This window comes from Toxotes jaculatrix, chromosome 15, assembly GCF_017976425.1.
Source record: "Toxotes jaculatrix isolate fToxJac2 chromosome 15, fToxJac2.pri, whole genome shotgun sequence".
NCBI classification, from domain to species: domain Eukaryota; kingdom Metazoa; phylum Chordata; class Actinopteri; family Toxotidae; genus Toxotes; species Toxotes jaculatrix.
Genome location: NC_054408.1, coordinates 14,352,317 through 14,379,473, shown reverse-complemented (window position 1 = coordinate 14,379,473; position 27,157 = coordinate 14,352,317). Strand labels below are relative to the sequence as shown.

The following is a 27,157-nucleotide window of genomic DNA, read 5'->3' as shown; positions in this document are numbered from 1 at the left end:
TTTGATGTCTTTACAGCCATTCAGTTGCTTGACTGTCTGCATTAAGGCTGCTTTCTCTTTGCTGTTTGTTTCTTTACAGACTTTGGCAGCATGTGAGTCCCTTAGTCTGATTCAGCGAGGCCAGCAGTGGTGATTTGAAAGCAAGGCTTTCAGCATCTGCAGCACTAGTCCAGAGTCTCCTAGTGTCCAACATTGTCTGTCCCAAGCAAAGGTCACCATGGTGACAGCAGCAGGGCTCTCCAGGGTTGTCCGACACAGGGAGCGAATGTACTGAAAAAGATTGATGGTTCAACTTTCACTGACAGAAGAGGCCCAAATTAAGAAAAACCAGACCAAACAAACACAGTTTCTCTTTTGGATGCTGTAAATTTACTCCACTCTGCATCACTAAACTCCAAAACAAACAAACTCATTTGCCCCAAAAATGAAAGAAAACTAGCCCTCTCTTCTCCTCTGTCTAAGAAACATGAGTAATCAGACTACGGGAAAAAATAGGATGTGGTTTACTGAGAACATAAGCAAGCGCTGGTCGAGCCTTGACCGATAGGGTGATGGAAAATGACAGACATGAGAGGAGGAGCAGGGAACCAAAGAGCAGTTTATAGGACAGAGAGACCACTTTATCTTTCCTTCACACTCCATGGCCTCCCTTATAGTTGCCAGGCACTTCCTGTTCCATTGTGTAGAATATTGGCTGTACATACAGGAAGTGGGCTCTTTGTTTCCTTTCTCCTTCCTGTTGGTATTAAGCACAGTGAAGAGGACTGTGTGTAGATACTGCGAAGGAGGGACAACGCATGCTGTGTTTGCAAGTAACCAGGAAGGAGTTCCTGCAGGAGACCTTTGGACTTGGAAAGACAGACAACAGTAGAATGTAAGGCCGCACCTCAAACAGAAAGAGAACATGTTGCCAAGAATCAGGAGGAGGTTTGATTTGGTAGATGCACAGATGGGACCATAACAGATACTTAAGATACAGGCATTTAACACAGGTGCACGTGCAGGCGGCTGCATGCAAAACATTAAATCTCATCTGATTGGACACCTGATCCTTGCTGATTAACCGATCGGTTTCATGACTCTTGAGGGAGCAGAATAAATCATCAATGGCAGGCTCTCGACTACAACATATGTCATGTCAGCCAACTCTATTTACCACTCTTTATTGATTCACGCCTACACAATAGCCACTGGAGCTGTGGAACTCTTTTTTGGCTCAAAATATCCCATCCATCCTCCATTTAATCTACCCCGCATGGCTGATAGCTGAGAAGAAATGGAATTTATCACGTTGCTCCATCAAAGAGATTAATACTAAGTGCATAGTCGCATTTCTGTCATTGTTTTATTACAACACAGCAACAACACACTATGAAGCTCAGCTCAAAGATGACACGCACTGCCTTATTTCACTGATGGTAAACAAGGTTGCTGGTAGATCCTGTTAATATGCCAGGTATCACTCAGCAGTCTGTCACATGTGCACCTCATCAGTTATAGGTTTTCAAATTATCTTGTCACATCACATTCAAAGGATGCTTTAAATAGGAAACACTCAGCTCAGTTTAAAGTCTGGAATCTACAGTGAGGTTTTCAATGCATGTGTTCAGTTTCAGAGTGATTTCACAGTTTTACACTCTGTACATTGGCACTTTTGTACTGGATTGTACATTTGTCAATCTGTAAATCTGTCAAGAATCAGCAAAGCGAGAGCTTGTTCAGACCAAAGGCTGCAAGACAAATATATAATCCCTTTGTTGATAATATAATTTATCTGCTGTATTATCTTTTTATGTTCTATTGTTATATTCCTTCCAGTTGTGCCATTTGTTGTATTCTTGTTCTTTACTGCATTGACCCACTTTCATTATGCGTTCTTGTTTTGCTTTTGCTTTGCACTCAACTGCAAGGAGTGCATCTTAGACGTCTATTCTGCAATAGACGTCTAAGATGCACTCCTTGCAGTTTTGGTTTTGCATTGACGAGTCACATTCAAATTTGTATTGAATTTCTATGACATAATCTTTACAGTCCCTTTTTCTACAGAGAGAGAGGGAGGGAGAGAGAAAGGTCAACAGCTGCTGGCAAAAATCCAGAGAAACTAGTTCCACAAGACAGACAGGTCAGAGAAGAAAGAAATGGAGAGAGATGAGAACAGCGAAGGAGAGAAGCAGGGAGGCGGGTGTGAGAGTAGCCTGTCGAAAAGATTGATTTAAGGAGAGCAGAGTAACAACAGCCCAGCATCATCCAATCAGACCCTTGTTTCACAAGGCTAGCAGAGCGAGGCAAGAGTGTGTGTTTGTCAGCGCGGTAAACTCTCAGAGGAAAGAAATAAAAAGAAATAAAAGAGAGAGGAAGAAGTAAGAGGCAGTGAGAGGAAACCTGGGGTGGTATGTTGTACTGTCAGATGTCACTGTGAGTTTGAGGATCTGTCATATCTCCGGGAAGCGATAAAAATAATGGTGGATACAGAGGGAGAAGGAAGAAGTTTTAAACCTGATCAAGTTTTTGACCGGAGGATGCAGTTTGCTCTGTCTTTCTGTGTCCTAAAGCCAAAGCATTTTAGTGAGCTCTGCAATAAAATATCATCATGGCAATCAGCATTTACAAGATATTCAGATTCTGCTTTAGAAATTTTATATAACTTTATAGGTGTTCGTGTCTCTTTTGTGTCAGGGCTTAAAGATTATTTAAGGTTGTTATTGGGCATCTACTCCGTTATTGAACCAATCAAACTCAAAGCTCAAAACTATGTCATGTTTCAGTGATATGTGTCTCAGTCCCCCCATCAGTCCATTCCCACCCCGAAACCTGATGGTGTGCCACACATCCAGCCAGGTCATGTCCTCCCTCAGTGCAAATAGTTTAAGGAAGCAAAACAAACAATATGAACCAACCACTGACAAGATTTGGCTCAATACTGCTGTCAGTTCAAGCACACTTATCCCCATTGTGTTCACCTTAGAGGTATGTGTGTAAAATATGTGTGTACTCGTGAGTAGTAATACACACACGTAGGCCTAGATTGTATCCATGTGTGTGTTACTTTCAGGCTCAAACATTAAGCTGGAAGTGAGATGGCCCTGTGAGTGTTTGTCTTTCTATATGTGTGTGTTCAGCTTAGTGTATGTGCCTGTATTGTGTCCTGAGGCAGAGCACTAGGATGATGAGTGTCTGCAGATTAGACTACAGAAGAGACAGCTGGGCCCCTGACTTCTTGGCTACCTCAACCGTTCATGGAAGTTTAATGGAGTGTGGTAATAATGGCAACTAATCTGAGGGGGTGATGGGAGGTCAAGTGACCCTGATTGACTCGGGGTCAACACAAGAAGAGAAGAAAGGGAGAGAAAATGTGTGTGTGTGTGTGTGAGCAGAAAAACACCACACATAAAGATGAACAGAATAATGATAAGCTTTGTCTACAAAGAATAGCATACCAGGAGATGAAATTGATCTGTAACTGAATCACATCAAAAGAAAAACTGAACTGCTCCTGCAACAACACATGATTGACAATAACAGACAACAATTAGAATTAGATTAGGGAAAAAAAAGTGAGCAAAAAGGAAAAAAAAAGAAAAAACAGAGGACAATAAGAGAGCTGGAGATATAACACGACAGGGACAGTGTGGTAGTTTTACAGTATCTGTCTCCTCTTTGATGATATAGGAGTCTTTTCCCACGGGGGCAATCCCTTCTGACAGGACTGACGTGGAAAACAAACAACTCTATTGCCTTTGTTCCCTCCCTCCTTCTCCCAGTAAGCTTATTTTTAACCCTCCATTACCTCCTTTCCTTGTCTCTTTCATTGTCTGTCTCTTTCTCTTCCTCTCCTGGTCATGTGACCTATGTGTTTAAATGCTGAGAAACAGAAAGGAGATGCTGTATTTAAACCAAATTTTTAGTCGCTGTCTGACTAAATAGCAATTAGTGCTAAAACAAATAGTCAATTATTCAATAATATAATCACCAGAAGGTGAAAATTTTCTGACAAAATTAATCATCTGTGAATCTTTTGAGTACTCTCAATGTTTTTTTGATTGTTGTTCCAGCAAAATGAACCACATGAAAACATGGCTTTTGGCTCTGGCAGCTTGTAAAGGATATCATCAATTGTTTATTATTGTAAATGATGATTGATTACCGGGTAAAAATAATCAAAATAATTATTAGATGCAGTACTGATGGAGATGTGAACTCAGCTCACAAAATGTCCTTAAACTAGGGCTTTACAAATAACCCTAAAATTATAGACCTGTTTGTTTACTTGTCGAATGATAATTTCTTGCACGTCTGGCATCATTATAAACGTTTCCACTATTTTCAACAGCAACGATTCTAAATGTAAGCTTCCTAAACCTGATGAGATCCAATTGCTTTATATTTATCAACTGTAGAAACTAAAATCACAGCATAACAAAGTTAACTGTGCCGCCCTGGTTTGAAATCTACAGTTTGTGTGAATGGATAGTGCAAAGAATGAGAGTTAATCTGCCGTTGCTAAAAACAGGAAATCTTAAAATTTCCCAGCTGCCACCTGTCACTCCACCTAACACCTGCCACACTTGCTATGTCTTGCACGTGCACACAGACACACACACACAGCAGAGAATGCCTTCACCAGCAGCTTCCCATATGGCAACGTGCATGCTCGCATACTAAGCACATGGTGGGAAATGCAAACAAACCAGCTAATACGCATGTACACACAGGTAAATCCACCTGCCTGTTTGCACATGCTGTTTACCAGGCGACACCTTAATTTATCAGGGAGACAAAAAAGCAGAATGTGAGGTGAGCACAACAGAGGAACACTGACACTCATGGCTCAGAGACAGCAGGACCCCACACACAGTGCACAGGTATACAAGGCCAGTATACAAATCCAGAATTCTTTGCCCCTTTTCTGTGAGTGCATAGATAGCACATGTGTGTCTGTGTTAGTGTGTACGTACAGCGCTTGAGAGCAGTGTGCCTTTTTACAAACCCCCTCTTAACTGCCATCCGTTGACTCCAGATATCAATGTGGGTTATGTTTGTTTTTGTGAACCAGTGAACCCGGCTGTGGCTTTGTATTGGAATCCTCATATCTCCACTCCTAACAGAGAGTGAAACCAGCTAAGTGAGTTACAGCCATCTGCTGTCAAATCAATGCTCACTACTCCGCTACAAGGCCCCCACAACAGACGTCACGCCATCATTGTTTTACGTGTTGGCAGGCGACAAAATAAGACACATACATGCTAACATGCACCGCTTTACGTGCATAGCAACAGATCTATACAGTATAGACAAATGCACATGCACACATGTGAGCACGCACAAATTCATTCTTGTGCTCTCACACCACATGTGCTCAATAAATAAAATAACACAGACATGAGTGCACACACCCACTCTATGAAGATAAATTTGACATACAATAGTTTAATCCTAATTCCTAATCCACCCAGATTCTCATGATATGCAGACATAACCTAAATAGTGAACGGCTTACCTTGCATAGATCCCTATTAAAACCTGAGTTGTTGCCACTCAGCTGGTATTATCTCCTCTCCAGCACACTGTCCAGGTCTAATGCGTGACATGGATAACAGAGATCCATTGTGCTGGAAGGATTACTAATGTAAACATGTGCTCTCTGACTCAGGACACGGTCTAGCAGTTTCACTGACAGACTTGATTATTTCATCTGTCGTTCCAAAACTCTGACTGTCCAGGTTGTTTAGATGTTCAGATCCCTACTGAGTGATAAGCACATAACTGTAAGCCTGTGCACAGTTCTTTAGCACAACTCTGCAGCAGTTTATAAACACAGATGCTGACTCAGGTCATGAAGGTGTGCTATATGCTGGCGAAATCAAACCCCAGAGATGAGACAGAGGAGGAGGCATTATAATAAATCATCAGCTAAACATCTCTTTGAGTTAGCCAGAGCTCTCTGGATCATTCCCTTATAAGGACCAATGGGCTGGTGATGCAGTGATACAGTCAGCCTGCTGTAGGTACAGAAAAAAAATGTAGTGCTTTTCATCAAGCACAACGGGAAGTTTGACTTGAATAGGGTTGGACAGAGAGCAGGATGGGCAGGAGGCAGGAAGACTGGGGAGGGGGGTGTAAAAGGGCGGAAGGAAGAGACACAGGAGAAGTAAGTGTGCACACAAAAAATTAACTTTGAAAAGCAAAAAAGTAAAATACAGGGTTGGGAGATAGATGTGGGACAGCGGGAAATGAGAGAAAAGAGAATGGCATAAAGAACAAGCGCACAGCTACACAAGATAAACACACACTGATGGGAGACACAGCAAGCAGGAGTAAGTGTGTGCATGAATGTGTGTGTTTGTGTGGAGGCCTCCAACAGGAAACAAGGGACACAAGTCATGGCCAGGCTACCACTACCACGACAACACACGCTAACAGCCTGCCCTCCCCCATTCAAAACACACACACACACACAAAGACAAAAGACAGACAGAAAAGACACTTGACTGCACGTGCATACCAGACGCACACACAAAGCCACTGTAACTCCCACTGACAACACTCTTGTTTACAATACAAAACACGGACACAGCGCTGTGCTGTTTATGTTCACCAACAGACATTAGGATTTCAGAGTAAAAGTACCTGCATGATCAGAAATCTGAGGGAGTAAAAACTGCACATGCAGCCATTTACTCAACTCTCAAAAGGTCCATTTTGTCACTGCTATGCAGCTTTTGATCATATCATATGATCTTCATGAGCAGATGGAGTTTATTGCTGTATCCAGCATACCAAATGTCTTTATACATTTTGAACCAACATGCACAACAAGACTTTGAAGCGCTCAAAAAGAAAACCCATCATTTTAAACACACAAGTACATGACGTGGATAAACTGCATCTGAGGTTCATGTGAAAGGTCCAGAACAGCAATTAAATGTATCTGGTGGTGAATCGCTCTTTCAAATGTGCACTGAGGTTTGACTGGCTGTCTCAGGGTCAGTTTCAACCCATTTAATCCTCTGTCTCATTAGATCAAACATTTTGTTTGAGCTGTGCACATGGTATTACACCGTACGCTGTCAACTCCTTTGTTTTTTAAGGTCATATCAGTGAACTAAGGGCTATTAAGTGGCTTAAGTGCATAACATTGCCGACAACTGCACACGAGGTGTGCTGTTGTTTTAAGCTGTTCTTGTAAATTCAATTTCCCCCAGGATGAAAAACTGAATCATATTTTCTGACCTTGGTGGGTCTGGTATAAACTGCACACACAAAGATTTTCTGTTCCTTCTTTCCTTCATTATCTGTAGGCCATAAATAATTTACTGTGACCATGTATGGTGAGAAAGGTTCCTCACAAAAAAAGCACTACATCACTGGATAGTTTTGCAAATCAGTCATCTGGTTGCCATACTGTTTGGTGCTCTGCTGCTAAGCACGATGCCGGCTGAGGTCAGAGATGTGTTCGATGACATCAGGGTAAAAGCAGGCTGGAGATCCGCTATGTATAACTTCAAACAATAGACAAGGAACAGCGGGATTTATTTCTTGTCTTTCACCCTGTTTCTTCCCACTGTGTGCTTTCTTTCTTTCTTTCTCTCTGCCTGTCTTCTTGTATTTCTTCTTCTTTCCATCTGTCATCTTGTCTATTCTTTACTTCTGCCTTAGATGAGCTCTAGAAAATGAGGGTCTTGGTGTACAAGGTGTCCTGAAGGGAATTCTGAAGCTTTGTCTCATCTTTCAGTAAACCAACCTCCATCTCAAACTCCTCAAGCTAGAAGTGAGAAAATGGAAACTGTCTTTTGTTTGGGCTTGGCCATATGACTCATGAAAAAAAAAAAAACTATAGGAAATATATAAGGGAAGACTGCAAGAGGCTATAATCCAATCACCATAGTCCTCTCCTGCTCTCTCAAGTGGAGAATACAGAAATACAATTTTATACTCTTGATCCTAATGAAACCACTGTTCCATTAATCTCTCCCACCAGAATCCAATAACATTAATCCCGAGCAGCCTCTCTCTGTTTCAGCCTCATGCATAGACTGATGTCATGAAGCCAGGCTGCCTGCCAGGTGTGACCTCACTGACCTTTGGTTGTAATTTGGTGGCACTGCAAAGCTTCCATGGCTCATCTGTGACTATGATGGCCTTCACGTTTGCAGCTATGAAGAGCTTCCGACTAAAGTTCAGCTTGGAGGCATAAGTGTATACGCGGGACATAAAAGGTCAACCACAGACCATAGGCTCTTTTGAAGCTGATGGCCCCTGACTGCGGCTAAAAAGCCCCGCAGCTCTGCATGTGTCACGTATGACCTTAGCATGTGGACAGAGCCAGTCGGCTACAAAGTGAACATCTGAATCCAACCTGGCCAGCTGACTCCGAAGGTCGAAAGTTAAGTAACCGCGAGTGCTTAGAAGCGCCTGGGGGTATAATGATTCACAAAATTAATTTGAGTTTGATTGCATTGCTTTGGCATCATGATTTAAAAAGCACCACCAAAATGCCTTTAAACTATCGATTTAAAACTGAAAATAAATAATTCATTTTAAAAAGGCAGTAGAACTTTTTTTTTTATCTTTTTTGTCGTGCACTAGAAGCAATGACATTATTTAAATGTGTGTGTACAAATACACATGCTCATCAGTGTGTGACCTCTTTAATATCCGGCTTTCACAAAAGAGTCCAGCACCAGCAGTAGGAAATACCAGTGTGACGGAGCAGAGGTCTGATCGCTCAGCTGATGACGGACACTTCCTCCTGCAGTCTGCCTGATAACACTGTTTACAGTGGTTACCTCACAGCAAAACCCCTCATCCAAAAAAAGACTTTCCTGCAGTTCCAACCGACCGCACAGGCTAAAGCCGAATACATCCTATGAAAGACTGAGTCACAGCAATGCTCACATACGCACAGACAACAAGCATTTCCAAGAGGTGGGACTGGGAACGAAAGGAGCGATTTGTTTGAGAATCAAACTCGTGATCATGTTTTAACGTCACACAGAGCTTATGACCGTTGCGTTATGCCTGATTTGTCTTTGAAAAGTAAGCATTACATGATGTAACCTAACATGGATTTTTACATTTCAATCTTCCCAGAGGTATGCTTAGGGAATCCAAAGAGATCCAGAGGGGGAAAAAAAAATCTTTCTGTAAGCCAGTGGACGACATCTTTTAAATACCTTACCTTTTGCTTGACTATTTAATTATAAGGACAAAGCAATACAATCATTATAAGCGACATCCACACTGACTCATTAGCTAATCACATGGACCTTGCTACATATTGAAGGGCAATGAGTACAGGGGTGCGATGGTTCTTTGGAGGATGGTGTTAACCTCACCACTCCCATCTGCAGGCAGGCTGCCCAGAGAGAGAGAGAGAGAGCAAGCGAGAGAGGGAGAGAGAGAGAGAGAGAGAGAGAGAAAGAGAGAGAGAGGGATGAAGGAAGTGTGTGACTGACTGAGGCACATGCTGACCCATGACTGTGCTTTGCTTGCAGCCGCAAACGCTACACACATTCCAACCTGAAATCACAGGACACACATCAGTCACTTTCACATTTGCCTGAGCAGGAACATTTATGGCGTATGTTCACACACGCACATACACATAAACTTCAAATAGCTCACTAGCACTAAGACTGAGGTAATCAGGGGAGCTTCTTACAAGAAAAATACGTATCCCAGGATAGGGATGCTTGGCTGCTCAGTCACACATCCCAGAGCTGGGATAAAGCCATTTCTGAGGGCCTTATCTTGAGACAGGAAGCGCACAAATCGCCTGAGTGGCCAGAGAATAACAGTGAAAGTGGAGAGCTTCAGTGGTCCCCTGTGACCTGGAGGCTTGCATCATTTAGTGGTCACCAAGTGCTTGTGGGATTGAAAGTGAAGTGTGATGGGACCTTACTGTGGCTTTTATAATTTTGCCTACAATTTGCACATACTGTGTATTAAATGTTGCTTTAACTAGGGTGTACTTGGAGACAGCTGCACTGTCCTATGATGCTTTGTTTGTGACACCACATGCAAACAGACAACCATTTATACTCCCCCAACCACCAATGATGCAAGTCCAGCTGATCACGACAAACTTCAAACAGACTCTGGGTAAAACTGTCCTGTAGTTTGAGCTCTTTGTCTCTTTTCCTGGTCTGCAAAGCTCAGAAGGCTTTATTTCTTTCCAAAGTTGAGACATGCTGCTCTGATTGATAACTGAGAAGCAAGAATGTGATGTGACTGATGAATTGCTCAGCTGCTGAACTGAATCACACAGATTCTGGCCCATCTCATCTTGTCATTGATGTAGTTACTAGATGACGATTTAAACAGCCCATCCACTCATTTAATATGTGTTTTTTCTCCATCTAATGTAACACTATGCCCTGTCTTTTTCCCTGAAGCTTAAAAGACCTAATGAAACATTTGTTAAATATATGTTTGTTGAAAATGTATCAATTTCTTTTCACATTAGCACAGACTCATAGACATAGACTTTATTTCAGTTTAACATCTGATGTTAGCATCAAAAAACCCTGCTGGATCCTCTCATCTGTGACCATGTGTAAATGAGCTCTATCACAACCACTTGCTGGCTGAGGTAATTTAACCATCAAGCTGAGGGATTTATTACAGCCTGATCATTTTACAGTGAGATGAGCTTCTCAGCATTGCTTCGAGATCATCTTTCTCATCTTCGTTCATTGGCACATACTGTACCTGTAACTGCCTATCCCATAGCTGACACAGCCTGAAGGCCTAGTCTGTAAAACATACACCTCTATATCAACTGTATAATGATACACAATGTACAGTAACTGATGAACCACAAAGGAATTCAACCCTTTTTCTCACAAATCTTCCAGTCTTGTGAAACACCACAGGATATTGCTGTCGTGTGTAGAGACCATCAGTTCAATTTGCTTTTTCCTGATTTTAGATAACGATTAAAATGGCCCTTTGTCTCAGCTGGTTCTAGAGCATACAAACCTATGAATCATATTCAAATTTGTTTTCTGAAAACAGAGTAAATTATTCAAACATAATTTGTTTAGTTTTTAGCTCCTTTTCCTACTTAGCAGAGGCCCAATGAGAGCTTTGCTTGAGTAGGAATCAACTAGCCAAAGACAGACGTGAGGTTTTAGTGATTTGTTCAGTAATAGTGATTTATGATTTGTGATACAGATGTTTTGGTATTGTTTTACTGTCTATAAAAATCTACCACTTTTGAAGGTACATTGAAGCTATTGCACACATAATCTTTACCTTCCAACTTGTAAGAAAGTGAGTAAGTCCAGCAGGAATATTTCAGTATGTTCAGCTTCATCAAATATAATGGCTGAGCTTACAGTACAGGCTACAGTAGAGGCTACAGCAAGGAGTGAGTAACATGGATAAAAATCTTTATCAGTGCATATAAATATAATTTCAACAATGATATATAATGTCATATGTAAACTTTTCTGGAATAAAATAAGAAACTGTTTTTGGATAAAATAATCACAAAATCTCTCACTGGAGACAACTTTACATTGTCTCTCTATATACTCATGGTAAACCTCTTGCTGTCTTGTGTCTCTTGAGGAGACATTCTCTTATTATTCCAACCTTCACACTCTCATCCTTTGTTCCGTTATGTACTTTATCACTCTGTCACTCAGCAGCTCCTGCTATCTTCCTGCACTGCCATTACTCCCTTTTTCACAGTCTCCCTCATTCGGTTTTCCGCTTTGCTTCTCCATCTTCTTGCTCCCCAATCAATATCCTCCCCACTGAAACCTCCAGCCTTATTGTCAGTGGTCAAACCCCTGAGTGAGCCTCTCAGTGAGGAATCTGACAGGCCAACAAAAAGAAACAAAACCCAGAAAAAAAATACAGTAGATATCAGCCTAGGGTGATGTAAGGTTAGCTTCATGCTCTTTTAACTGTAAATGTGAGAGACAGAGAAATAAAGGTATCGACAGCTGACAGCAACAGAACATCTCTGCTGCAGTAACATGCAGCAGTGTGCCTCAGAGAAACCAAACATGTCCTGAAGCTAACCTTTATTCTAACAAACATGCTACTTCAAAGCTTTGGTGTGTACCTTCAGAGAAATAACTCGGCATTCACATTTTGCAAGTATGCAATCACACGGATCTATGATAGAGGATGGGTGTTATATCATGCAAACAAGCAAACAAACAGAACAGCGGCAAGCACAGGGGCTTGTTTGCTCACGTCTGTCAAACAGACAACACCCTGAGGTCGGTTTCACCAGCTTCCTGAGGTACTCTGCCAGCTCGCACTGCTTCCCTGTACATGGGGAAAACAACTGAATAATACGGCTGTTCTAAAATTTCTCAAAACCCTCCCAGCCCTACATTCCACATAAGCCCACAATTCAAAGTCAGGCAGGCCCTCGGACAAGGCAGTGGCAGGGCTGCTCAACGTTCGCCCGGGACATGTGGAAGATAAGTCAGAGAGAGTCAGTTGTGGTGATATTGTTCACAGGGCCTTTGTTCAGTAACACTAGGCAGATGATACTGTCTGCCAACAACACTGGAGGCTAATCGGCCTCCATAAGCTAACGTGGTGAAGCCTCAGTCTCAGGAGGGAAATTAAAGAGTTTCATGCAGGTCCCTTGGGATTTCGCTTTTTGAAGTTGCATATAAACAGACTTGATTCAAATATTTGCAAAAGATTCTTAGTAATAGTTTCAACCTGCTCGGAGCAAGAGATGGATTAATCTTAGACTGCATAAGTAACTTAATGAGTGCTAGAAAACAGACTATTTCTAAGTCAGTTAAATTTCACTATAGCGGGACTGACACCCTGGCACTGTGTGAACTGTTCTTATACAGTAAACAAAATGCAAGTGGTGAACTAAATAGGTTAAATTTAAACCTCAGGAATTACTGGTCATTCTTGAGGATCTAGCCAAAGGTTTGTCATGAACTCACCACAGGAATGTATGAACTTCTGTAACATATTGTTTTAAAACAAACATTTGAAAAAATGCAATTAATAAATACTAGTCCAATGAACCAGACAAAATATCCCTTATTTATGGAACCAGTATTGGATTGCTAAGGGTGGGGTTTAACTTGGGAGCTGATACTTCAAAAACAAGTGAAGTTGATTCCAAGACAAAAACAAACTCTTGTCCTGGCTAAGTCTTGTAATAGCATTTTTCACTGAGAAAGGTACTCAGTGCTCTAGGCCTCCACCACTGCTTACAGAAAAAAAAAGACTGGGAACAGGAATAAATGGTCAGTTCCAGAGAAGGAGACAGACAGGGTCTGCTTTTGCACTTATCCTCTCACACATGTAAGCCAGAGGCCAAACCCACAGCCTAACTCAACAAACAGGCTGTGACACGAGGGAAAGGGGGATGGGGGGGATCTGTGTGTATTAATGTGCACACATGTACATGTGCAAAGCCTGCCAAGGGCGAAAAATACACAGCAGAGTCAGTGGTCCCAGATGATCGGCTATAGGCAGACAGAGGCAGTAGCACTTGGTCTGCAGCCAGGGGCCAATTCCTTTTGCCCAAAAGAGAAAGTGCAGATTGATGGCAGCCGTGCTGAAGTTCTGCATTGGCCTATCATTTGTCTTCTGTGACCGCGCAGGGGATACAGCACTCATCCTGATGCGGCATCAGTAACGCTGGGTAAGAGGTCAAGGCCTTGAGGACAGCCCTGCTGAGGCCTGTAGACAGTTCATCTTCACAACTCTTCAAGAGGACAAAAGCGACAATGAGTGGAATAAATTCAGATGTTGGAATTATTAGTAATGATTTTTATTTGCATGCCTCTTTGTAAATTCCTTTGGGAGGGAATCAAATAAAAAAAGATCAAATCAACAAAATGCAAAAAGTGTGCCTTTTATTTTGAATGTTGCAGTAACTGCCACATAAAGCCATTACATAGCAAGTGCTTTTAATAAAGAATATTTCCGACAGAGGCTCCAGCTCCCCCGCGACCCTGATGGATTAAGTGGTAGAAAATGAATGAATGAATGAATGATATTTCCAATAGTCTAACTAGGGAAATAAGGTGTGTCAGCTCTACTGTTGCCGTGATGACCCAGAAATAATGTATTTCTACTGCGCTGCGAGGCTAAATCAATAGGCATCTACAAGAAAACACTGTGATTGTGAACTGCTTTTCAAAAACGCTACACAGGCTCCACATTTTTTGACAGTGACTGCTTCTCGTGGGCAAACTCATCATTTAAGGATCCAATTTTGTGAATACATAGCCTTAATTCTTAGCATTTGTTAAACCTCTAAACTGAGGTATTTACTGCACCAGGATAACTGTCATCAGGGGTAAGTCATCCTGAAAAACTAAAGTCTCAAAAGAGTTTCCTGTGATTGTTGCTAATGTTCCCTGTGTTTATATGGCAAAGCATACAAATCATGTAAAGCATTTTAATCTGGTACACGCAGGTTAAAAGCAAGTAACATGAATAACTGGTAAATGCTGATTTCCCCAAGGTCTGACATACTCCAGCTGTTTCTGTGTAAGGGAAAATTTAAATCCAGGCCTCCCACTCCTCCTTTATTCCCCCTCCCTTTTTTCTCCTCCTTCAGTTGACCCTTTGGACAGACATGTAAATAAAACTCTTTATAGATCTGACTTGGAAGCACTGGCTTTGACCTCAGAAAACCACACCAAACTGCAAGTCTGGAGTTGACATGAAAAGGCACGTCATTTTCCAAAAGAAAATGACTGTTTTACCTCACTGACATTTTCTTTTTCAGTACATTTTCATCTGCTTAGTCTAGTAAACATGACATTCATTGAAATATTCACAAAAGGCAAACATAGAAAAATGTTTCAGAAAGCACAATATTCAATAGTCAAAAGAGTAGCAAAAAAGGAACTGCTCACGTTGAGAACCAGCATGAATTACAGGATTCAGTTGTAATAGTTGTGCTCTCTGCATTGAAACCAAGCCTTTGTTGTGTAAATCCTTCCCACTTTAGTCCTACTGATTTTCATTGAACATGGCAGTTGTGCAGGAACTCATCTCCCTCCTACTACCCTCCTCCCTCTGCATTAAGTAGAGTCACCTGGTCACCAGAGTACTCTGATTTAATGTTGATAGCTAAATATAGGCCTGGTCTGACCACAACAGCAGTAAAATTTAATTCAGTTTGACTCATCAAATTAGATAACATGGAGAGGACAAGGAAGCTGCAACTCTGTCATGGGTTAGCGTTCTGATTTTCAGGTCATATGGCTTACACACTTCACATATACACGCACACAGATACACACACCACACAATTGCCAATTAAGCCAAGAATTGGAGGCTGCAGTAGTAAGCCCCAGGAGAAAGTTTGCACTCAAGTGTGTGTGTGTGTCATCAGGGGCATGACACATTAGGAGAGCCTGCCAGCAGCTATCTGCCACTTGTTGGCATTTCAGACTTGACTGTTCCTCTCTCTCCTAATGACAGACAGGGTGGAGTCGGCATGGGCGGTATATTTTGGTTCACTGCACTTATTGACAATGTTGAATCATGAGCTAACATATCCCACTGCTGCTTCATTGATTATGGCTGAGAGATACAGCAGATTAGCACAACACGCCCTCAAGCAACTTTAAAACAAAGATCTGGTTACTAAAAAATGTGGGAATGCTTCCATGTAGTACAGCAACAGCAACATGCACAATGTTCAACTTGTGTCCTCCTAGGGATGGAAAAAAGCAAGACAGTAAAACATTTCTACACTAAAATTATAAATCTATTATATTGGTACTGATGTGATGATGTAAAAATTATCACCCAGAAACCCACCCCCGCAGACAACAGACACCAGTCTGCATATTCAGAGTCAAACACAGACAAATAAAGACTCACACACAGAGAGAGACCAATACTCCCACACAAAAACACAAATGTTTACTAAATTCTCTGAAATGCTTCATGTTAAGTAGAAAATGACGAGTTTGTGGAAGGTCGGGGTCTTGTGCTCGGTTGGCTAATGAGTTCCTTGGCCAAAGACAAAGGAGACGACAGAGAGGGGATGCTAGGAATGGAGAACAGACCTCTGAGATTTGCTACGACTGTTGTCATGGGGCGAGTCGACCACGAGCCACGAACATCAACCGCAGGCTGCAGAGGACTGTGACCTCTGTGTCAAGAATGTTGTGAGTAGGAGCACAGAGACGTGACGTGCGTGTGTGTGTGTTATATTAGATTACAGGTCAGCTTAAAGTTGTATCTGTGCCATTGTTCCTCCCCAAGCGCCTGGGATTCCACAAGTAACACTGTGTAAAAAGGTTGTTCAAACTGTGCGTTGACATGCAGAAAAGCTGTGCTTGGTGCAGTGAGAAAAAGGTGTATTTCATCAAAGAATTCAGAAGCCATATACTGTACACAGATCAGTACATATAGTTACCACAAACATGTGGTGCTTTTGAGGGTGGGGGGTTTGAATGCAATTTAAAGGTAAGAAGCTTGGTTCAGAAAAGTTCTTCAGCTACAGTCCAGAGTGAAAAGACTTCAACACCACACACTCCTCTCTGAACTCCTTATCAGCAAAAACATCTGTGTTAGTGGTAGTGCCAGAGAAAATATCACGGCGATTACTTTAGACTTTGAATTCACTTTGTAAGAGAAACCACATCTATACATCATTACTCAGGAATGGAGATTGGATGCAATCTCCTTAGATAGTAACTCCTGCCTTACTATAAAAAGCCGCTGAAAGCATGGCAGATTTACAGAGAAGTAGACATGGTTTTAGTTATCTTTTCACAGCTACGGAGGAATACAAAGAACATAAGTGAAGGCTGTACAGAGGCCAGGTGGAATAACATTAATCTGCTCAGTAAAAACCTCTAAGTGTGCTTTGATCAAGAAATTGTTTCTCATCACCCACTGCATCCCAATCTTCAGAAGGTAAGCAAAATGGTCAAGAGGGGTGGGGCGCCTGTCTCAGTCTATTATTGTATTCTTATTTCATGGCTGAGGAGCTCTGTGAGGTTAACAAAGGAAGCTGATATTCAATGATTCCCAATCACAATTTATCAGGCACACACTCAGACAGTTAATGGCAGAGTGTTATGTTAGCTGAAGGAGCAGTACGAAGGATTTCTCCTCCTGAACATTGTGTTTTTGAATATCTTTATCTCCTGACTTCAAAATTAATGGATAATTTCAGTTTATTACAACTTGGGTCTCATGTTAGTACCTGAGGCAATCATCTCTATTGATAATGAACACACAGGAGCAGTCTGATGATCAGACAGGTCGTAAACAAGCAAACAGTTAAGCCACATATTCCTTGAGCTGTGATGATGGTTTGTGGATAGTGTGGGTGATAATTTTACAGGATGCCTTCGCTTTCTCTTCCAAATGAACATGGTCAACCCGGGGTTTGTTTAAATCTGTATAATAGACACCAGCCAACTTCATTGTAGTGATTTCACCACTGCCTTCTCACGTCTCAGCAATTAAACTGGTGAGTACAAAGTCATTTTTACCAATAGAAGGCCAAAATTGCAAAAATCAGACCCATGTTGTAATAAACCAAAATTATCATTTAACTGCTTTTGTGACATTATCCACAAGCTTATTAATTAATATTAATTACTAGTCACTTCAGTTGTACCTTCATCTCCTACTTGTATGGTGCTGACTCTGCCATGTTGGAAAAGGCATACATTTTTAAAGCCAAGGTATTTTTTTCACCCAAGGTGCTCCAACTGTATATACACCAGCTCTTAAATGCAGCACGAAGCACAGACTCAGAAAGGAAACAGTCTTAAAAAAAACAGCTCGGATGTTTATTGAGGTGATTTACAACTTTTCTCTTAAGACATTATTGTCAAATCCTGAAAGAGTCTTCGCAATTTGTCAGTTATGCCTTAGGAGCTTTAAAGGAAGTCCTAACTTGCCCTTGCTTTGTGTCGTTCCTTTCTTTCTGGCTATACAGGTACCTGCTGAATAACACACTGGAAAAAGTCTCTGGAGAGGAACAGCAGCAGAGCTCACCTAGAACTGTCTGCTTGCTCAGTGCACACAGGCTGAAAACACATTTTCTGGTATGTGAGTTGAGTCTGCCAAGTTAAGTTTTATATCTAAAAAAAAAAAAAAAAAAGTCTGGCTTTAGCTCCACTACAAAAAAAAAAACAAAAAAAAAAACCTCAGTTTGTCTCTGTTCCTTCCCTCCTATATTCTACTGGAACACCTAAGGGACTAAGGTAAGGAGGGAGGGGGCAACTTGGCCTTGTTCTTTTAAAAGGCTGGGACAACCTGCTATGCTATGTGCATGTTTGTTGTGTGTAGTCGTGCCCTCCAGCAGCGGTGGGGATTTAGGAACCCCTCTCCTCACGGTTAAGTTGATAGGTCACGGCACATTCCAGACATTTTCTGTCTGTTTGTTTTCCACCAGGAAGGCTCACAATGCAGCGTGCTGCTGGTACAAAGAGCCCTGTTTGTCTTTGATCTGCACATCACACCTGAGTAGGCCTAGACATTGATTGAATGAACAAAAAATTCAAAACTTGTTTAAGGTCTTCTCACACATCTTTTTGGTCTCATTGCTGTTTTTTCCCCCAACTTCTAAGTTTCAAAAAAGTCCAAACCTTTTCTAGTGATGTTACACTGTAGTCATAGCAGGGTAGTTGAGCATTGCCCTTGGCAACAAAGAGACACACAATCAGAACTATGTATTTTCTGGCCTACTTTATACACTCTAAGTAAAGCAGCCTTGCTATACTCTTTTGCTGCTGCTACTGCTTTTTTTCCCAGTAAATCTCAGTTTCTTAAGAAGTTGCCCTTTCTAGCGCTTCCTCCATACATTCACTGAGGGCTGCTTGTTGACCAGCTGCTGTTAGGGCTAAGTTTAGTGGACTACACTGTCCTGTCATGCTGTTCAAGCTGACCTCTGAGAGCTCCCGGCTAGAGAGGGTCAAGAGAAGCTAATAGGTGTTGATGGCCCTGACCAGTGCATCATTACACCACCTCTCTGGAATGAATTATCATTACACATTTTAATTAAACACTGCCAAAACTCATTGTCATTGGCAGCTTCACTGGGATCCCAAACAGCATTAAAATCAACGCTGCCTGACAAGATCCAGCAGATGATTTGATAAATAATCAGGAGCTTCTGTGATGCCTCTTGATGTGGTTCCACATTTGCAGCTTTTATCATCAGCCTGACAGCTTTTAACAATTAAGGGCTGACTTGTGAATAGGGAGCCAAAACAGCAATGGCAGAAATAACAGTCAGAGCAGCTTGATGGTTCAAAATGCTGTAATATTACTAGTTAAGTTCTACTCTTTATGATTATGTGAATAAAAATTATCACACTAACACTACAGGCATGCAGAACACTAGCATAACATAACACTGTGAAAGGGCATATGGGTAAGTTGTTAGTACAGCTATGCTATCTGGCAGTGTCTATTATGTTTCAGTTATAAATGCATAAGTCAAATATTAAGCAAGAAGAATTAAGATCAGCTATGACAGAGAAATAAATAGAAAGAAAGAAATGCAATGAAGGACTAATGATGATTTTTTTTTTTTGCCTCAGACTCTGAAAACCTTGTATAAAGGAAAACTGTGTATAAAGGATCCCTGCACAGCTCAATAGCCTCAGCCCTGAAACCCGTCCTCTGTAAGCAATTCACTCTGTACCTTGAAAACACTGCAGTACAAATGCAGTGAGCCTACTATATGAAACACTGATAATAGAAAAGACACTCCCAGATCCAGTTCTTTATCTATTAGATTTGTAATTCACAGCATATAGAGTGAAATCTGCTATCTGAAGAGGCCTCTGCATGTGATTTTCCACTATTCCAGTGATTGGGCCAAAGAGAGTCCAGATTGAGCTGTGGTGTTGCCTGGGGGGGGTTCCTTTGCTGCCATCCACCTCTCATGCTAAGCATCTGACTCCACCAGATGGGCACAGAGCAATCAAAGATACACAGACAGCCAGGTGAATGGGCAGAGGAGAATTTACTCCAGAAAGCTGATGGATGCATAATAAAAGCCTTGCTGGGCACAAGAATGTGGTGCACAGAGCAGAGTGAACTTGGCAATGTGTCCTTGAACAGGGGCATGTGGCTTGTTTGGTCAGCAGATCTCCCTGGCACCAGCGCCCACTGAACTGCCCTGCTGTCCACTACATATGACACCTCTCTCTCGCAACAAGGACAGTGGAACCAATAGCACCGAAGACACAGGACCTGGCACCCATGAAAATGAAGAAACTATAAAGTTGTAAAGAAAGTGCTACCAAACACACCTACAGCATAACCCCCCCCCCCCCCCCCCCCCCAATTCAGCTGAAGTAATAGAAAACTGTGTTATAAGAGAAAGAAATTCTAAAATGACTTGAAAGGATTGAGCACTGGCCCCTCATCCATGATCTGGGCCTTCAATTAATTTATTACCCACATAACAATCTGACAGATGCTTTGATATAATGTGGTCAGCAGTCAAATTTAATTGACAATACTCAAAATAAATGCAGATAGTAATCATCTCTGTTCATTTGTTTTTCCAGCACATTAATGGACCGGTTGAAATTGTCCATTGACTGATGCCCTTAAAAATGATGGCATCATGGCATTATGGAATTGATTTACCTTAGGCTGTGCTAAATTCATTTTATGGCTAACTGTCTAGTACAGTTAACAAGGGTCCATGTCTGACGACAGTAACGAAAGGCAGTACATGCCATTCAGGCTTCACTGTTGCAAAGAGTAAGATCCTCATTTACAGGGACTTTAAGCTTTTCTTCTTCCTTACACAGCACATAGGAAAATAGCAGTGTCTGTCACAAGCTGTGGACTGTACAAGTGTGGTAGTGTAATCAAAACGAGAATTGATTTCTGCCATCAACTGTAACCCCAGCAATAACCACAGCAACAGCAGTACGATAAAACCCTGCTGAAATAGCAGCAATAAGTCAGTGTCCCTTGATTGAATCCACTGAAATAGAGTGAAATGTCTTGCTGACATATTTTTGGAATGCACGCAAAGAGGGGGAAAGAACATTTGTGTTTCAGAACAAATAGAAAAAAAATCCACTGATAATGATATAATCATTACTCACAATGATTACCAGCAACATGACAACATAAATGACCTATTCTAAAACGAAAAAGGGGAACACCAAAAGTACCTTGCCAGTGGAACTGTTACTCTGTAGACTAATTCACGCTTGAATAAATAAAGGAAGAAAAGACATATTTCTAAATATTACATTCCCACGTTGCAATCCATTAAAAATTCATGACTCTTATGAAAACAGAGACAGGATGTTGAAGAGTACTGTAAAGAAAACAAACAGCCAGGACCTACAGCACAGAGAAACGAAGTGAATTGCCAGGACAATAACAGGCATTTTAGTGGATATCACTAAAATGAAACGCAGCTCTGTGGTTTGTACTTCACAGATGGAAAGGAGCACCTCAACAAAGCACCTGGAGACACAACAAAAACAGTAAATGTACTGACAACTAATCATGCACACACATACATGTGCACAGACTCATATATACAGGCAGAAGCATATGAGAGCAGCAAAAGAATCTGAGGCTCTCGTCTGCTCTGAGGCACACCCTTGAAATATTTATGACCCTCCACGTTCTATCCTCCACGACGGCAGGGGCACGGCATAGCTGCTTCTTTATCTCCGAACTGGACTTTATAGCAGCTACAGCGTCCAGCTAGCTTGCTCCAAGGCTCAACATTCTTCTCCTTTGGATCCTATTGCAGAGCTAACCAGCAGCCATGTACAAAGTCCCCTCTGTAATCGCCCTGAATCCTACATGTTTCTAAAAGCTCTTAACACAGAATGTTATTCGGCATTCATCAAATGTTTGGTTTTGCTCAACAATAGGCTGAACTCATTGGGTGAACCCACTGGAAGTTCTTTCTTCATGAGTTTGTGGTGAGAATAAGTGACCACAGAGAGGAATGAGTCAGGACCAGAACCGGGGTTTCCTGTACACTCATACTTTCCAAAAAGAAGTTTTATGAAAGTGCTGGCCACCAAACCTATCCACTAACCCCACCTAGTATGCCTATAAAACACATTATTGTGTGGTGCTACTGTTGGATGAAAAGTCATACCTTGCAAGGAATATCTGAGGAAAATAGGCCTTTAGCACACATGCATTTTGGGAAGTGGTCTATAAAATGAGTGTCTGCGAAGCAGGAACTATTGATATTCAATTTCTTTTGTACATATTGTGTTAAGAGTTATTAACAAGTTGCTTCTACAATGTAGTGAATTTTAGCTGAGGTCACTTTGTGACTGAGTTTGCCAGGTATGGTGATGCACAGTATTAAAGCTGTGATATCAGTGTCTTTGTGGTCAAGTCTCAGTGTCAAAATGTATGTGATTTTGAATGTTATCATCATCTGTGAAACTGAAAAGGTTTGACATGGCAGCAACTTTTTCCGACTGTTCTTGTTTTCTCATCACCTACTTGTTAACTTTCTAGCACTCACATTCGATTAGTTTTAGTTTCTCTTCTTTCTGGTACACACTTTATTATGTGGCGTACTGTAGTCTTCACCATTGCAGTTTATGGAGAAATTACAGGCTCTTGTTCTGATGCAACAGATCACCTTGCTAATGCAAATACTGCAGAATTTGCATGAGCAAGGCGATCTGTAGTATGAGATTGCAAAAGCCACACATTGAGATAGTGACTGTACAGCTTTTACCTGTACAGCACTAGTTGGAAAACATTTGCTGTTACAGTGGGGTTACAAACATTAAACAGCAATAAGATACACACCACTGATCATTACACAGTCAAAATCCCGTCAGTGCCAGAGACTGACAAGCAAGTTTAATCATCACCATCTCATTACTACAGTTTCCACTTGCCAGCATGCTGACTGGTAGCCTCTTTACCTGCAGGTCTGCAGTGAGAAAAGTCTCACCTCATCTAATCACTTAGCAAAGGTGAAACTTTAATGACCTCCGTGGGGAAATTGGGTCACTGCAGCAGCAGATACTAAGATAGAGATAAGAACAAGAACAAATGAAAACAGTGTCTCATTAAACTAACTGGACATTCAGCGTCACTATACGGAACACTATCATTACGCATTTGCAAAACATAGTAGCCACATTTTTGCTGGTGGCTCTTCTTCCAAACACCTCACACACATACACACACACCAAACTTGCTACTTGCTACTCATTTTTTCAATGAATCCAAATGACCAAACACAAGCCAGACAACGCTTAAAGCACCCTAAAACCTTCCTTGCTCCTCTGTAAATGTTTACTGAATGGGAGCAGGCAAAACAAGCATAATAGCCGACCAGGGGTTTGGCAGTTTCCCAGCAAACCCCAGAACTGGACTAAAAATGACTTTGTAATCAGAGGGTTTAGAGAGCAAACAGAGGAGGAGGGAAGAAAACCAGGGAATGATAGAGTAAGCCTATGAATTACTCAGCAGACACGTCTCTCCCTCTGTCCTCCTTGCGGGAGATAATGGGGATCATCCATCTTCTTGCCCTCCTTTATGCCCCATCTTTTGACCACTTATCTGCATCCAGGTCAGCTGAGAAATAACACAGGTCCCTTCCAATAACTATGATGGGTAGAATTTGGTAGGAGGAAATTCAGTCTACAAGCACTGTCGGGAAAATCCAAAGCAGCACATCTCACAAGGCATAATTACCAAGCTAGCTCCACAACTAAACTGATTAAAAGGCCCTAAAAACATATATTCTCCTTTAACAAATAATGCCTGATGGTTTTTTTTTTTTGGGGGGGGGGGGGGGGGGGTTGTTGCTTATTTAATTAAGTATATTGAATACTATGGAAGAATACTAAAGCTTTATGGGTGATTTTGACTGTCTTTAAAACCTGGAGCAGATATTTTACTTACTTTAAGTCAGTTTTTCACATGTAAAGCAATTCCAGGTTTTACTCAGTGAAGGTATCCAGATTATTTAGTAATCCTGCTTCACAAGACAGGCCCAAAGTCACAAATAAAAACACAAGAGAAAATTAAAATAAATTAATCTCTTGAGGAAAAACTATTTATTATATCCACAATAGGAGCGCACAGATTGTTTACTTCACACATCAGCAGGCCTAAGCTGCTGATGCTGGAACATTATCTAGCTGAGCTGCTGGACTGTCTCAATCTCATGTTATTCCAATGGCTTTTGTGGCTAAATTGCTTAAGAAAACATACATGACATAGCTTTTTAACTTCATGAATAATACAGAGTTCCTGCACACTTACACACACCTACTGACACACTCAAGTACACTAAAAACCGAGATGTGTCTCTGAGGGACACAGACATGCCTGACATTAAATCCCTGTGAGAAGAGCTCACTGAGAAGGGTACAAAACTTGCAGGATTCTCAGGCTCTCATCTCCTTTCAATAAAACGGGTCGTCTATTCTATCCTGAGACAGGATGCGATGGGGAAGCTACCAAAGGGCATCAGCATGAGGTGAAGAGTTCACGACAGCATGCAGGAATAGGATCTGAGAGTGAAAAAAGATGTTGATTTCTTTTTTCCCCAAAAGAGAATGGCATTCTCCTGTTTGATCAGAGAGAAAATAGAGGAAATATGGAGGTGAGGAAGCCTGGTGAGAGGCACAGACAGAGAGAGACAGCGGGAAATAGGCAATAGAGTATGTCAGTTGAAGAAAAGCCAGAAAGAGAAGCAGAAGGCGACAGAGTCAGGGAGATACAGCTATCAGAGCTTCAACATGGCAGGATGTGACATGTGGAGAGCAGGAAGAGGAAACTGGACAGATATAGATTGGTTTGGTAGCTGCTACTGAAAATATGTCTATCCCATTAGGGGTCTCAGTGGCAGTTAATGTGCTTATCAAAGCGTGCACCTTTGGTTTATTCCTACTCCTGGTATGGTGCTATAGCAGGCAGCTAACATTGAGAAAGAAAAGACTCAGTGCAGAAATTAGCTAGGCATTCTGTTACTTCAAGGACTAAACTTATTGGCTTGTATAGGTGGGATTTTATCAAGAGTAGGCAAGAAATGGGATCACTGGGGTCAAATCCCTAATCGAACCAGACCTAATGTGGGTCATTTATTTGTATTAATTTAATTTCACCACGTGAGAACTGCTCAAAGAAAGGAACACAGATGAACTATGAGTCTCACTGAACTAACAAAAAACAAAAGAATGTCTTTTTTAAATAAGCACCATCTTCCCTATTTACAGTGCACTGAAACTCTGCATTCAAAGATTTCTACTCAACAGAAGTAGAAATTTTTAGTCCTTCTAGCACCAAATATTAAAACCAATTTAAGACTGTTTTTCTGGACAAATCATGCAGGTTTCAGTTGACAGGTAGCACAAATAGGGGTAATCCAGCAAATGGTTTTTAAATGGGGCTCCATGGAGACAAAACTATATTGAAAAAGTTTACATAGTTTATAAAGTTTATAAATGGACCTTCTCTTAAATATATCAGTGTAGCCTGTATAACGTTTAATACTGTATATTTGGCTCAGCAGAGAGGTAAGCTTCAGGTTGGTTTTGGGTTTGACAAACCATCAAAACATTTGAACCTTGAAAATGGAAAAAAATACATAAAATCAGATGTAAATGTTTGGTGTTGAAATTAAGACCATACAAATTCAGATGTAAGATAATTTAGTGATTGAACTTATGGCTTATGATGTTTGGAACATTTATTTTTAATACTTGTTGTAAACCTGCTGATGCAAAATCTCCATGCTTAGAAGCCTCTCTTTGCTCTTTTTAAGCTAAAGTTAATCAAAGTACAAGTGGAAGGTCAAACAGAGGATACAAGCAAGGCGTACATAAACTTGGATACTTGTGCACAAACGCACGTGCCTGCACATGTACCAGTGAACAGATTAGCAATATCAGCAACACTGAGCGTCTACAAGGCAAATTTCATAATGTATCCTAATGGTATTGGTTAACTTTTAAAAAACTGATTATGTTGCCTTGTGGAGACATTCCTCACAGTTTCAACTTTTCTAATGATCTTCTAATTCCATGGTTTAGTAAAATATCCATGCAATATCCTCTAAATCATAACTGATGACTTCTGGAGTGGCCACCAGTTACAACAATTAAAGTTGTACAGTTACAGATCTATTGTACAGCTGTTCTCTGGTCAGACAAGATAAGAATGGCCATTTGTATTCATAGTCTTGTAACAAAAATTTCAGCAAAGATTTATAAGGGTATTAGTTCTTATGTTTCCTTTTTCTAAGGACAAACACTCACTTCTGTGAAAAACAGAGCCATACAACAGCAGTATGGGTGTGTCAGCTCAGCTGTTAACGTTAGGGCAGACAGCCATCTGATCAAGTGTGGGATCTGGAGTGTGGTATCTAAAACTTCAGGCCAGTGGGAACAGCCTGTTTTCATTAGTCGTGGAATGAAACAGTACAACCTATTGACCAGTTTAGTTTAGTAAGTTTCTGTGCTGCAGCAGTTTAGAGACATGAGGAGAAAACTAGAGCAGAAGTTCAGCTTTGGGAAGGACTCTGGTAGTAGCAGAGGGGCTTCGATGATGCTGGCATGTCTACAAACATGCCAAGATAAAGGGCGGTGGTTCTGATGGGTGCCATACACATGAACATTGTTCAATTCACCCCATGCAGGAGAAACGCTTTGGCCTGACGGTGCGGTAGTTTGTGTACATGTTGTTGTCAACTTACCTTCAGACAGCTCCAGCTCCAGCTCCGCCAGCTTCTCCCGGACCTCCGCCGGCAGGGTCATAGCGACAGCCGGCGTTGGTTCCAACATCATCGTTAGCAGCCCGGTTGAGGTTCTCTCTGCCATGGCGATCCAATACGAAGCACGTATAGGTCCACTGAGTCGCAGGTGAAGAGGACAGGAAGACACCAGGAAGGGAAAAAATAAAAATAAAAACAACAATCCCTCTTCACTTGGTTTCGGCTAAACAGGGCAAATAGGGTGTTGGTGCTTCTCCCGTCTCGCTGCAACGTCGTACAGATGTGTGAGAAATCTCTCCAACCGTCATGACACGGCTAGCTGCAAGGCTAGCAGACACACCTGACTGCGTGTTTCCATGTAGTGTGCTATGACAGGGTCCTGCCTGTGTCTCCGTGCCTGCTGTCTGTCCCTCGGCACAGTCGGCGTCCTGACTGTCGGCGGCTGCTTCTCTTCAACTGTGGAGAGAACTCATTCAA

The 27,157-nt window shown here is 41.5% G+C and overlaps 1 protein-coding gene across 7 annotated transcripts in view; it reads right to left on the bottom strand.

The window, feature by feature from the left end:
• Nucleotides 1-27,157, bottom strand: part of dip2a (disco-interacting protein 2 homolog A) — a 77,362-nt gene extending 50,205 nt beyond the window's left edge. For all 7 annotated transcript variants that reach the window (XR_005895369.1, XR_005895368.1, XM_041057170.1 and 4 more), the window contains exon 1: nt 26,663-27,157. Coding sequence is in view for 5 of the 7 variants with exons in the window: in XM_041057170.1 (XP_040913104.1) it covers nt 26,663-26,786 (124 nt within the window). In the remaining 2 variants the exon portion in view is untranslated. The remainder of the gene's footprint in view (nt 1-26,662) is intronic.